General features: G+C 51.3%; 2 protein-coding genes across 10 annotated transcripts in view; one reads left to right on the top strand and one right to left on the bottom strand.

The window, feature by feature from the left end:
• LOC1270096 (filamin-C) overlaps positions 1-5,865 on the top strand; it is a 40,387-nt gene extending 34,522 nt beyond the window's left edge. For all 6 annotated transcript variants that reach the window (XM_061648235.1, XM_061648239.1, XM_061648237.1 and 3 more), the window contains 7 exons: positions 12-84; positions 176-363; positions 1,167-2,777; positions 2,842-3,049; positions 3,117-3,245; positions 3,606-5,152; positions 5,228-5,865. In XM_061648235.1, coding sequence (XP_061504219.1) covers positions 12-84; positions 176-363; positions 1,167-2,777; positions 2,842-3,049; positions 3,117-3,245; positions 3,606-5,152; positions 5,228-5,359 — 3,888 coding nt within the window. In that variant the 3' untranslated portion in view covers positions 5,360-5,865. The remainder of the gene's footprint in view (positions 1-11; positions 85-175; positions 364-1,166; positions 2,778-2,841; positions 3,050-3,116; positions 3,246-3,605; positions 5,153-5,227) is intronic.
• A 167-nt stretch (positions 5,866-6,032) lies between these two features.
• The window catches only part of LOC5666963 (AF4/FMR2 family member lilli), a 133,712-nt gene continuing 126,297 nt past the window's right edge, over positions 6,033-13,447 (bottom strand). For all 4 annotated transcript variants that reach the window (XM_061648241.1, XM_061648243.1, XM_061648244.1 and 1 more), the window contains 3 exons: positions 11,860-12,082; positions 10,480-10,575; positions 6,033-8,866 (listed from right to left, as the gene is read on the bottom strand). In XM_061648241.1, coding sequence (XP_061504225.1) covers positions 7,987-8,866; positions 10,480-10,575; positions 11,860-12,082 — 1,199 coding nt within the window. In that variant the 3' untranslated portion in view covers positions 6,033-7,986. The remainder of the gene's footprint in view (positions 8,867-10,479; positions 10,576-11,859; positions 12,083-13,447) is intronic.

Here is a 13,447-nt window from a genome sequence, read left to right as displayed (position 1 = left end):
TGCCACAACAGGTCTACGACGTTACCGCGATCAAGGTAAAGAACGTTAACAATGGAACCGTCGGGAAGCCGGTCGTATTCTTGGGTAGGTACCAAACCCTTTGAACCGTGTAAAGAGAAAAGCTAAGAAAGCATGCACTTACCCCTTATTATTGCTTCTTCCCGCATCCCCGCAGTCGAAACATCCCAGGCCGGACCGGGCAATCTGGAGGTGACGGTCAATGGCGGCCGCGTACCAACGTCCGCCCAGGCGCAGGGTCAACACACTTACGCGATCAGCTTCACGCCCCGCGAGGCACAGAACCACACGGTCGAGCTGCGGTTCAACGGGCAGGACGTGCCGGGCAGTCCGTTCACCTGTAAGGTAAGGCCACTCCCAATCTCCTTCCCCCACCCCCTCGCGCCTTCTGTCCGACCGGAAGAAAAGCATTGGCGTGTGGCCTAAAATAATCGGGGAGGTTTTAATTGACACAACGATCGATTACGATAGGGAAGGGTGGGAAAGTGTGTCGTTGCAAGTAATTCACCTGAGTGCCGGGGGCCCAGCCACTCTTTGGGGGCTTCCACGCTGGCAGTTGCAATTGATCCGGTGGCCACCGTTGTTGCTGTGTGCGATGTGTCGTGCGGGCGTTAGACGAAGCTGTTGCTGGTCGAGACGGTGCTGTCGGATACGGTTCCTGCACCGGGGGAAAGTATGTTCAAGAGTTTGTTTTTTTTTTGTGACGTTAAACGGAAAGGTTCACCAGGGAAATAATTATTGAACAATTCTGCACCAACTATACTGTCACAAGATCCAATGGTTACTAAGATCTGCTTCTGGCAGTGGTCGGCAACGTAGAATTGGCGAATTGGGTGTGTTTCTTTACTGCCTAAATGAGGGCTCTTTTTCCCTTTTTGGATACAAATACAAAATACAGTTTCATGCATTCTAATGGTTGTTTTATCAATGTTGTTCTTTGCGTCGACCTCTAAGGATAAGGATTTTGATGTATTTTTGCCCTCTTGATCACAAAGCTTGCCGACCACTGACTTGGTGTTGTGTCATAAATGTCATCTTACAACCAAAACAAAATGTTGCCAGCTGTCCAAAATGTCGCGGAGCAGTAGTATACTATCGCGCAAGCTCCCCATTTCTCCATTTCTAACACCTTTCCCCCCTATTTTCAGGTATCGCCAGCCGCCCGCATCGTGAGCAGCGATCTGACCGACAAGGTAAGCGTCGGCCATACGTTTGACTTTGTCGTCGAGTCCGACATTGCGCCCGTGGTGGAAGTGCTCGGCCCTGCCCGTCGTCCCGTCCGGGCCGACATTGTCCCGGCGGCCTCCCCATCGTCCGGCTATCGGGTCAAGTTCGAACCGGTCGAGGTCGGTGACCACTCGGTCGAGGTACGGCTGCCGGGCAGCGGTCACGTCGAGGGCAGCCCCTTCCTGCTGAAAGCGTACTCCGCCGAGAAGGTGGTCGTCACGGACATACGGCCCGGTGTCGTCGGCAAGAGTGTCAGCTTCGGCATCAACGCGAGCCAGGCCGGGGCGGGCAATCTGGAGATCATCGTTGCGGTGGGCGGCAAGAACGTGCCCAACTTTGTCCAGTCCGAGGGAAACGCACGGTTCAAGGTGAACTTTAAGCCGACGGAAGCGGCCACCCATTCGCTGTCGGTGCGGTTCAATGGCTACCCGGTGCCGGGGTCACCGTTCGCCTGCCACGTCACGCATGCGCCCGTTTCCCTCTCGAAAGCGATCGCGACCGGCGAGTGTCTGCGGCAGGCACCGGTCAAGGCGGAGAGCGTGTTCGAGCTGGAGGGCTTCGATGGGATCGATCCGCAGGTGCTGATAACGGCCCCGTCCGGCGACACCGTCACGTCGCGCGTCAGCTTCCGCGACGAGGTGCATCTGGTCGCGTTCGTGCCGACGTCCGTCGGGCGTCATCTGATTAGCGTCACCGCGAACGATCAGCACATCAACGGATCGCCGTTCTCGTGCAACGTGTTCGATGTGTCGCGCGTATCGATCAGTGGACTGGATCCGCGCAGCACGATGGCTTCGCTCGGGGTGCCGCTGACGTTTAGCGTCGATGCGGCCGGTGCCGGTGAGGGAACGCTGGAGCTTGTCGTGTCCACCGCAACCAGCACGGTGAAGGCGGAGGTGACGGCGTGCGCCCGCGGGCTGTACGACGTCACGTTCATACCGCAGAGCTGCGAGCCGCACTTTGTCAACATCACGTTCAACGATCTGCCGGTCGAGGGCAGCCCGTTCCGGTGCGAGGTGCAGCAGAACACGCAGCACGTGCAGGTGGGCAACACGACCCTGATCGATCTGATGGCGGACGACCAGACGGTGGAGATATTCGACCCGGAGAACAAGCTCGTTCCGTTCACGCTGTCGCGCAAGGCGGCCGAGTTTCGGGCGGCTAAGATTGGCCAGTACGTGGTGCGGTACATCGACCAGGAGACGCGCAACTTCATTGCGGCCCGCACGATCAACGTGTTCGACCCGTCGATGGTGAAGATTGTGGAGGTCGGCGAGGCGTACTGCCACAAGCCGGCGTCGCTCGTGGTGTCGACGAACGAGGCGGGACAGGGTACGCTCACGTCGATGGTACGGTGCGGTGGGCTGGAGGTACCGCATTCGATCCGCGGCACGGCCAATGGGGGCGTGTGGGAGATCGTGTACCATCCGACGCGCGTCGCCCCACACAAGATCATGATCCTGTACAATCAGGTGCCGATCTCGAACAAAGCCATCGAAATCAATGTCCTGGCGCCGGCGATGAGCAAGGAGGTGAGTAGGATTTTGAAAGATTCTTATCCCAGAGAGACTCAAACGTGTTTTCCATGCCTTCTAGATCACCGTGAACGGGTTGGGGTTGTATCAGGCGCGCGTTGGCAAGACGACCTCGTTCGCGATCGACACCGTTGGCCATCCGGCGCGTGAGTTCGATGTCGTTGTGTCGGGCCCGGGCGGTCAGGCACTGCCCGTTCGATGCTACCAGACCAAGGGAGGTCATTTGCAGGCCGAGTTCACCGTCCAGAAAGTTGGTCAATGTTTGATTGGTAAGAAGAGGCAAGCTTTTCGATCAAATTCAGGGTTTAATATCGCTTGTTTTTTCACAACATGCAGATGTTCTCCATCAATCGAAACCATTGATGGGCAGTCCGTATACGTGCGAGTCGTACGATCCGACCAAGATTCAACTGCAGAAGGTGCCGAAGATGAACCTTTGCGCCAACTCGCCCATCTCGTGGATAGGTAAGTTCTTCCGAATGCATTACGAGCAGTGATGAACCGTGGGGTTAATACCTTTTTACCCGGTATTTATTTTTTGGGCTTTACTGGGTTTTTTAACTTTGTTGTTGTTACCCGTGTAAATGTTGGGTATTTTCGTTTGAATAGAATTTTACCTGGTCATGTCATAGCTACCAATTACACCCAATAGCCAAAAACTGACATTAGCTTTTGCGCCATTGAAAAAATCCCAATTTACCCTTGAAAATACCGGGTATCCGGTTAAAAATACCCGATTTGGTACATCCCTGCTTGCAACCAAACCCCCAAACGCCTCGTCTCTACCTTAATCTCCATTTCCCTTCTCTTTTTCTCCCGACACAGTGCAATCGGAATCGGCCGGAGTGGCCGAGATCGAGGTGACCGTACTGTCACCCACCGGCCAGAACGTCCCGGTGAAGCTGACCCAGCAGGATGACTACGAGCATTCGATCGAATTCGTACCGCAGGCGGCCGGACACTACAAGGCCACGGTCATGTACGGCGGTGAGGCGGTCCCGAACAGCCCCATCACGTTCGCCGTCCAGTCGGCCGGTGGCAAGAGCGACAGCCACGCATCGGGCAACGGGCTGGAGGTGGCCCACCGGGGCAAGGAAACCTCGTTCGTCGTGTTCTGCCCGACCGCACCGAACGTGCAGATCGAGCGGACCGACGAGCAGGCGGAGCGCATCGAGCCGCGCATCAAAAACATGGGCAACAACCAGTGGAAGATCTTCTACACGATCCTCACCGTCGGCCGGTACGAGATACGGGCGAGCTGCACGAACCGTGGCCCCCTGCCCGGTTCGCCCTGGAACATTGCCTGTCTCGATCCGGCCAAGGTCACGCCGATCGGTGGCTGGGGCTCCTGTCTGGACAGCAGCGGGAAGCTGGTGCTGCCGAGCAAGATCGTGTTCGACACGAGCATGGCCGGACCGGGCGAACTCACCTGCTACGTGGACGATGCCGAGGTGATGGTGGAAAAGCAGGGCAGCGGCAAATGCGTCCTCTTCCTTTCCGACGACGGGCTGGCGAAGGGTGAGCACAGCTTCGACCTGACCTGGTCCGGGCTGCCCATCTCGCAGAGTCCCGGCTTCGTGTACGTCACCGGCATGACGATCGGCTCCGACCGGGTAGTGCTAACCGGGCGCGGTCTCACCACAGCCCAGGTCGGCGAGGTGTCCCACTTCACGATCGACGCAACAGACGCCCTGTCCGGCAAGCCGGAAGTGCACATGGCGTACGATGACGGTGAACCGCTCCCCGTGACGCTGCTCCAGCCCCGCCCGAACGAACTGATCTGGCTGGCATCGTACAACCCGCACAAATCGACCGGTGGCCCCCTCAGCCTCGAGGTGGAATGGAACGGACGCATTATCAAGGGCTGCCCCCTAACGATACCGGTCGGACCGGCCGTCGATGCAGCGAAAGTGCTCTGCTCTGGCGAGGGGCTGCGCAATGGCGTCGTGGGGCGGGAGATCAAATCCTGGATCGATACGCGCCGCGCAGGGCCGGGCGAACTGACAGCCCACTGTGCCGGGCCGCGCAAGGTTGCGTACTGCGAGCTGTACGATCATGGCGACGCGACGTTTACGCTCAATGTGAAACCGCAGGAACCGGGCCGCCATACGCTCACGATCAAGTACGGTGGGCAGCACGTGCCCGGATCGCCGTACACGCTGCGGGTCGTCGGGGCACCGGACGCGAGCAAGGTGCGCGTGTACGGGCCGGGCATCGAGCACGGTGTGCTGGCGACGTTCCAGTCGCGGTTCATCGTGGATACGCGCGGTGCCGGCGCCGGCCAGCTGACGGTGCGCGTCCGCGGCCCGAAGGGTGCGTTCCGGGTGGAGATGCAGCGCGAAAGTCAAAAGGACCGAACCATCCTGTGCAAGGTAAGGCAGGGCAGGCAGGCGAGTGAACTTGCCGTGAAGCACATCAAATCTAATTCTTTCTTGCCTCCATTGCAGTACGATCCCACCGAACCGGGCGACTATCGGGTGGAGGTCAAGTGGGCCGGCGAGCTCGTGCCCGGTTCGCCCTTCCCCGTGCTCATCTTCGACACGCAGGAGGAGCTGAAACGATTTCTACACGGCAACTAACGCGTCTTAAGAGCAGCAACAAAAAGGAAAAAGAACAAGATCCCCTTCTGTTAGCTTGTAAGCATGGGAAACACAGTAAAGCGCGTGGAGTGTGTGCTCCGGGACCCACCCATCGCTTGCATCCATCCCACCACCACCACCACCTCTGTTTTGTCTAGCTACTTTGTGGTGTTGGCACGGTGTGTTTTAGAGATGTGCCGAAACCGTTGTTAATTTTAATTGTTTAAGTTTTACTGTCCGTGCGTGGGCACGCACGCATGGTTCGTGTGTCCAACGATTACTTTAGCCTTTAGCCTCTAATAGTGCTAACCGAACGGATGAACGGATGTTTAATGTTAAGAGAGGGAAAGCGAGCGACAGTGCCCGCCTGGGTGCGCTTCTGTTTTGTTAATTGTATAAAAAAAATGGCCTGCACCATGCGCGCTGCAGGAAACTAAACGAAATGAATTAATAAACTCGAACCTTGTTACACACATATTAATGATAGCAAACGAAGAAAACGGAAATCCAACGCAGTGCTGCCTTTTGTTTGAAACGTTTCAAATGAAACCCTTTCATTGGGGGTGAAACATTTCACGACCGATGACTATGGGAGCGAAATCAGGACAGATTGGTTTGTTGTGATATTTTATTTAAAATAATTATAAAAAAAAAAAACAAAAAACAAATCTAATTTAATGTTTCGAATTTATCGCTCTTTATTTTCTTTCATGCTCTTTGGTTACATATAAAATGAAAATATGATGAGTTAACATTCACCACCGCCACACACACACCTTCTATCCAGCTCATCGTTTAACCCTCTCACTCTCTCTCTTTACAATACTCGCACTCTTCACACAGAGATACTACTCAGTACTTTGCATGCTTTCTTCCGCCATATGTCTCTATTTCCTTTGCTGCAACACTAAACACGTGCATTAAACCGTTGAAACATAGCTGCATTCATTCCCGTCTCTCTCTCTCTCGGTACTATTTGTTTGCATTAAATTACTAACAATAAAAACGATTCTACTCTATATGCGTTGCCCTTTCTCTCTCTCTCTCTCTCTCTCTCTCTCTTTCTATAGTTGCCCTCTTTTAGTGTCCTATATGTATGTATGTATATATATGTATATGCAAGTGTTCCTACTGGATTGTTTGCAACTCACTGCTCCTTCTGTACAACAATTTGCGCCCGAAACAATGTGTGTTCTTTTTGTTGTAAAGAAAGATTGATAAAAAGCCAACCCAAAAGTGGAAAAGGAGGAAACAATAGATAGCGATAGCGCTGAAACGTCCGATAGAGTGTAAGCTCCACTTAACCATACACACACAAACACACACGTTTCAACACCCACAAAATAGCACAACCCTCCCCGTAGGCTGGAAAAAAGTCAATCTCGGCGTGACCATTTTAAGCGCCCGTTTGTTGTTTTTTTATTGGCCACCGTCGTTTTATTGCTGGTCGGCACAAAAAGGACATTCCAGGAAGGAACGGAACGGACAAATTATAATATCGAAAACCATAAAAATAAACGTTCGTACGTTTTCGGTTTTGTGCTGGGAGGGGAGGAGAAGGATTGAATTGACCCATCGCAGCATTCCCAGCACACAGTGTGAGCAGAAAAAATGGCCACCCAATCCAACGGGGTGGGGGAGGTCCCCGTGTGTATGTGTGACCGTGTGCGCGGTTGTGTTTCATAATTCAGGCACATATTAAATTAAAAATTAATCTATTTTACTTCGGCTGCGCGCTTTTCCGCTTTCTGTGGGCTACGACTAAAGGGTCACACACACACACACATTATCCCCCGGCATTCGATCCCATCGTGATGGTGTTGCTGGTTTGGGTGTGTGTGTGTATTCTGGGCAGTTTCGCCCACCGGCTATTGTGCTTTTCCAGGAGGGAAGGAGCAGTTTGATGGTGGACCAAAAGGATTAGCCGGCCGCTTTGGAGTGGACACTTACGCTGTGACGTAAAAGGAGGATTCAAAAGACCCACATCTTAGGCTCTGTATGTGTGTGTTTGTGTGTCAGTGGGAGATATAGTAGGGTGAGGATGGGAAAGATCTTTGCCTTTGTGGTGGCTGCCTCTTCACTTGTTATATCCGTCCTACTCCTTTAGGTGGCTCTTTTGTCGTTGTCGTTCTCGTCTATACAGCTCTACGGAAATCCCAATGTTACATGTTTAATGATTCAAGCACTCTCATCCAAAGCATTCGGCGAACGGCAACATCGAGGTGTTTCCCGGAATGGTCGCCTAATCTTTACCCTTCCCGGCCAGCCACAGCAGCCTTGTCCCTCGAAACCAGCTCGGGAAAGTTTCAACCAAACCCCATCGGATGGCAGCTTTTTTTGGGGGGGAGGGGGGGGGAGGGGCGTTTTAGGGCGTTCGCAAAACCAGGAAGTCAGCCACAATGCAACACACAGGGAGTGGTGTGAATGATGAAGGGGGGTTGTACACACACATAAAAAAAACTAGATTTTCATGGCTTATCAGGGTACGGGGGATAACTGCTCCTCTCTTTCTCTCTCTATCAAACGCCGTACACTCTTTTCCGGTAACTGTGTGGTTCACATTTCTACTGTGTCTCCCCCTCGAAAATAACACCCCTTTACTGCCCTTCCGTAGTGGCATTTCCAGGTTATAGTGGCGCTTCACTGCCACCCACCGCTGCTGCGGGTGCGGCTGCTTCGCTGGGTGATGATGCCGTTGCGGTTGCGGATTTGCTGACCGGTATAACCGTGGCCAGCAGTGGCGTCGAGTTAGAGTTTAATAATGTACACGTGGCACCACCACTGGCACCGGCCAGTGGGTTGCTGCTGTTGCTGTTGCTGGTGTAAACCGACCGGCCGGACGGTTCGATCGTGCCCGATATGGTAACAATCGTAACCAGATCCTTCGCAACATTATTCCCCGCCAGCACGGTTCCGGGAGGGGTGACGTCACAATCCTTAGTGCCTGCATCGTGGACCGCACTAAACGCCACCTTCTCCTCGCTGCTACTACTCCCCACTGTATCAATTAGAGCGACGACGCTGCCGGGAATTGAATTTCGCTTGTCCGGCATCGTCGTCGTCGTCGGAGCGCATCGATCGTCGATTTTAATTATGGACGGTGCATGATGATGATTCACACCCGTCGTCGTTGTCGTCGTCGTGCGGAGCAGCGGTCCACCGGTGGGTTGCGTAGTATTAGCATCACTTATTAGGCCGGGGTGCGCATCGCTCGTACTGACTGCTGGCAGTGTGGGCGCCTGCCTCGATGGCTGCTGCTGAGGTGGTTCGTGGTTCGGATGCACCGACCGGTAGCTCGGCGGTAGCGTGCTATGGCCGTCGGCGGCACCGTACGGGTTCGGTGAGCTGCTCACCTGGAGCAGGCCGCCCGATGGCACTGCTGGCGGGGCGGCCACATTGTTCACACTGTTGCTCGAGCCGCCACCGACGGCGCCGCTGATAATGCCGCTAATGCCACCGAATATGCTGTTGCTGCTGCCGTTGTTGTACCGCGAGCTGAGGGGTATTCTGCAAAGAGCAAAGAGGGAAGAGAAAATATCAGCAACCACGGTCAGCAATAGCTAGGGCAATACGATACGGGATGGACACCAAACGAAGAGACCATGAGAGCGAGCGATTTATCTTTTGGTTCCGCACTGGGCAAACAACACACCGGCCAACTTGACACACGCAAACACAACAATGGCTACTATGATGGCTAGAGCGGCGTTTGGGGTTTGCGCCGGTGCACACTGCACCGGATAGGGACGTCACACTGTGTTTTGGATATTAAAGTTTCAATCACCGGTTTCGCACATAATTAGCAACATCATACACACGCACTACGTTGATGTGTGTGTGTGTGGGGTGCGAGGGGATAAGCGACACGTTGCGTAAATTATGAGAAAAACGCCAACTCATTCCACCAAATTACGCCTATCGAAAATCAACAGACCTGCCAGCACGGCAGACACATGTGGAGACGTATGTGTATATGTATGTACGCATGTGTGTTCGTTCAATGGAATGGAAAAAAGTTAATTAAAGTTGGCGATTAAAATATGTCATCAATATTGCATCAAGAGCATCGGATCGAAATTAAACGCGCTGTGTGTGTACATGTCCTTTTCACAGTGTTCGGGGTAGAGTTGGACACTTTCATTACGCGGTTCAGCACCTCGTAATTTGTGTTTGTGTGATAAGGTCAGGTGTGAGAGGGAAAAATTACTGAAATGTAATCATTGTAAGCACTAACAAACGGTTCTGTATTTGGACTCTATACTGATATTTTATCGTTTTTTAACCTTTTTAGGCAATTAACTGTTACAAGGGACAGGATCTACTAATTGAATTATCATGCTGACCTAATCGTATCACACTCCTAAACTAGAGATGGATTGTTTGGAGCACACATACTGTTCCAATTCATTTCCGACTATGGCTGTAGTCTACCAACTTTGCGACTGCAGGAGCGTAATTCTATAAAGGTAGAGTTCCTCTATATAGAGCCAATCCGCTAAACAAAGCATACAAATGTCTGATGGCTCTATGGAACGTGTTAAGGGAACAATTGGTCGATCACAAGGTTTAGGTTATTCCAGATAAGACTTCAGAGAAATAGAATCGTCTTGAGTCGTCAAGAAACTATGGAATCGTCCAGAGATCCGTTAGTATCGTATCGAACCGTTTGAGTCGTCGAAATAATCGAAATCATCGGAATCGTAGTTGGCTGGTGGATGTTAGCAGAAACATTTGATTTATTTTGCTAACAATAGCTAATCCAAGTCGACCTCGATTCCGGCGATTCTAATGATTCCTACGCCGTTTGGGGGTGATTCCAGGCGGCTCCGAAAGACTTCTGATTGAACCTAACCTCCGGAACATGGTTCCAAAATTGTTGAAGCCCTCTAGAACTAGCTCCACTTGTTTGTCCATGTTGGTTAACGTTCCTAACTCCTAAACCTGATGCGCTCCCAAGTATCATTCTTCCAACCCGAACCAAGACAAATCAATTAAGCCATACAGAAGCATTCCAGCGACTAGTACAAGCACTCGCACACCGGTTTCTCTTCGTCGTTTGCCTAAATGGTAGCCACTTTGTCTTGTGACATACAGCCATCCAGAGGCACACACACACTCACCTTAAAAGGCTTCCCACGTTGGAACGGTAGGTCGGTGGTGGTGAGGCCGTACTTCGCATCCGGCCCGACTGTCTGTCCCGATCCAGCAGCAGCAACCTATACACCAAGAGAACAAAAAAAGAGAAAAACACAACATAAGTATATCCTTTAGTACTCCACCACTCCCAAACCACTCCCCACCCCTCCCACCAAAGGAAAACAGTGTCAAGAATGTTCATCGCCACCCTCATATGCCCCCCATCATCATTGGCCATAAGGGCAGAACGTTCTTCTTCAGATGATACATTTCTATCATTCCATTAAGCACCTTCCGCCCCCCCCCCCCCCCCTTTTGGGTTGTTGCGTTTTGGGAGGTGCGAGACTTGAGGCACACATTTATTTTATATACACTTCTTTTTCTTCTTTTCCTCTTAGTATCTTATCCGGTGCTTAAAGAGCTAAAGAGACAGATAGAGAGAGAGAAACAGAGAGAGAGTTCTCTCACCTACCGCATGTACCGTTGATACGTAATTGAGATAAATGTTTGCCCCCCACACACCGGGTCACACGGGTAATTACCGGCCATGTTTCAACCTTACCCCGGGGGGGGTGGTTAGTTGTTATGGGAAGCGGAAGGCGGAAAGCGGAGCGTATGTGCACACGAAATAGGGAAGGGCGGGGATAAGCACATTCACATCCACAAAAGGGTAAAGCTCTACTTAGACCGGCTGTGTTGTTGTTGTTGTTTATTATTGCCGCTAGAGGGCGCCACTAAGCACAGCGCAACACGTGATACAGAAACGCATTGAGCAATTCGTACGACTCGCATGCATTTGTGCTACGATTATTGTAAATTTGTAATTACATTAGCCGCTTCGCAGGATTACAAATGACCACCGGAAGGGTGGCCAACACACACACACAGAGCCTGTCTGTTGTAATTAATAGTCATGCAGCGTTTGCTGTACAAAACCGCAGTCAAACTGCATTCATCATTCCACAGTTCCGCGTGCGCGTATCTATAGCCGTATCAAATACAGTTGGTGTCTGTGTGTGAGAGAGTGTGTGTATGTGTGGTTTATCTTATTGCAACATGTGACCAAGAATTGCTGGTGGGCGTCAATGGGTCTGTCTCGTTTTCCCGGACAGTCATTATGGTTCCGCGTGATTTGTGTCCACCACGGAGAAAAACAAAAACAGGGATTACGAGGAGGGAAATTCCAAAACGTCACAAAGCTAACAAGAGCCAACGGCCAACATGTGATGATGTTTGATTTACTATTATCAACACATCTATTTACAGTGCAGCTTCTAATTCGATATTTTAACGCGTTTTCAATGATGTTCCCTATATAAATATGATGCTTTTAATGGATTTTCCAGCAATAATGTCCAACCTACCTTAATCTGTACTCCTGCATGCTGGCCTGGTACGATGGTGGCGGTGGCCGATGCTGGAACTCGGGATAGAGCAACCCGTGCGGTGTGCTGCCGCCCCGGCCGCACGGTCGCCTCGAGCAGCGTCCCAGGTCAACGGTCGAGCCGAGGCCGAGACAGGGCGGCGCGCCCGGTGCCGTCATACGCCACGCTGCACCACTAACTGTTACTAGAATCACTCCAACACCTGCCGGGGAAGGGTAGAAAAGGGTGAGAAAAACAAACAAACACACACACACATTTAATGAAGATAAATACACAGAAATAATTTTACATAAAGAAAGCTTGTTTCGTTGTGTGTTTTTCGAAAGGGCGGAAAAGGGAAAAGGGCTGGAAAAACTTTACCACACCAATTCAATCAACACTTTGCGCCTCACTTCGGATGAGTATATTTTGCAACAATGGCACACGTCTGGCAGTACGGTGGGGGTGGAGGAGGAGGCAGCATTCTAATGAGCGCCAAAACGCGACAACAAACACGCGCACGACTCGCGCAAAGCGGTGTCGGATGCGTATGTCCGCGTTCAGGCAGCACGGGTGGAAAACTTTTTTAATTAAAATGTTAATTTCTCTCACTCATTCTGTCTCTCCCTCTGTCTTTCTCCCTCTCTCTTACCTATATTCTTTCTTCTCAAAACGCCATTCCTAGATAGGAGGTGGAGGCTATGTCACATTCCTGTCAGGCGCAAAGTTCTAGTACAAACATGGTTCAAACAAGGGCCTGGATTGATTGTGGCGGCAGGAAAGATAAACTCGATGGGGGGAAAAAGAGAAGTGAACAAGGAACAAAAAAAACTCCAAAACAGAATGGTTTAATCGTTCGCGAAACATTTTCAAACAGGAAGCAGAGAAGCAAAGCAAAAGCAAAAAAGCAGCGCACTAAGACGCATTAATTATAATCCCTTCCTTATTATTATCTCTACCACGCCATGGTCCAGCAGCTCGACTTGTCCACTTATTTATTGACGAAATGGGAAATAAAACTTTCCACTTTTTAAAGTGTTTCGCTCACCGCTTTCCGTCCTTCATCGCACTTGAAATATTCCTGTCGACACATTTTCCGTTCGATTTTTTGTCTCACTTTTCCATCGCGCACCTTCTGCCTTCTCGTTATCTTGCTACTAGGTGCATGGTGGTTGAACAATTTTCAAACCCAATGGACAGGGATTTTTACCGTCCATTTCCGTCCACAACGCACCCGATCGTTGCCAGTTTTTTCATTCTTTCACGCAGAGGGTAAAATTAATAATAATCATCATCCAACTCGGCGGTGGGAGGAAAATGCGCCCAAAGGAGCGCGAACGTCGTCGTCATCGTCATCGTCATCGTCGTCGTCATGTTTTATCAGCGATAGCGTATATCAGCAAATCGGAAGCAAATGCCACCGGGAAGAATTTTCTTCTGCTCGCTTTTATGATGAGTTTGAAAAGGGAAAGAAGGAAGAAGTCGAGGGCCGATTGAAACTGTTCATGAAAACTGATCATCGTTCGTCTCTTCGTTGGCTGGTGTGTGTGTGTGTGTGAGTGATGAAAGTGAAAAATGAATCTCCAAA

Source organism: Anopheles gambiae, chromosome 2 (genome assembly GCF_943734735.2).
Source record: "Anopheles gambiae chromosome 2, idAnoGambNW_F1_1, whole genome shotgun sequence".
NCBI classification, from domain to species: Eukaryota; Metazoa; Arthropoda; class Insecta; order Diptera; family Culicidae; genus Anopheles; species Anopheles gambiae.
This window is presented reverse-complemented; position numbering and strand designations above follow the sequence as displayed.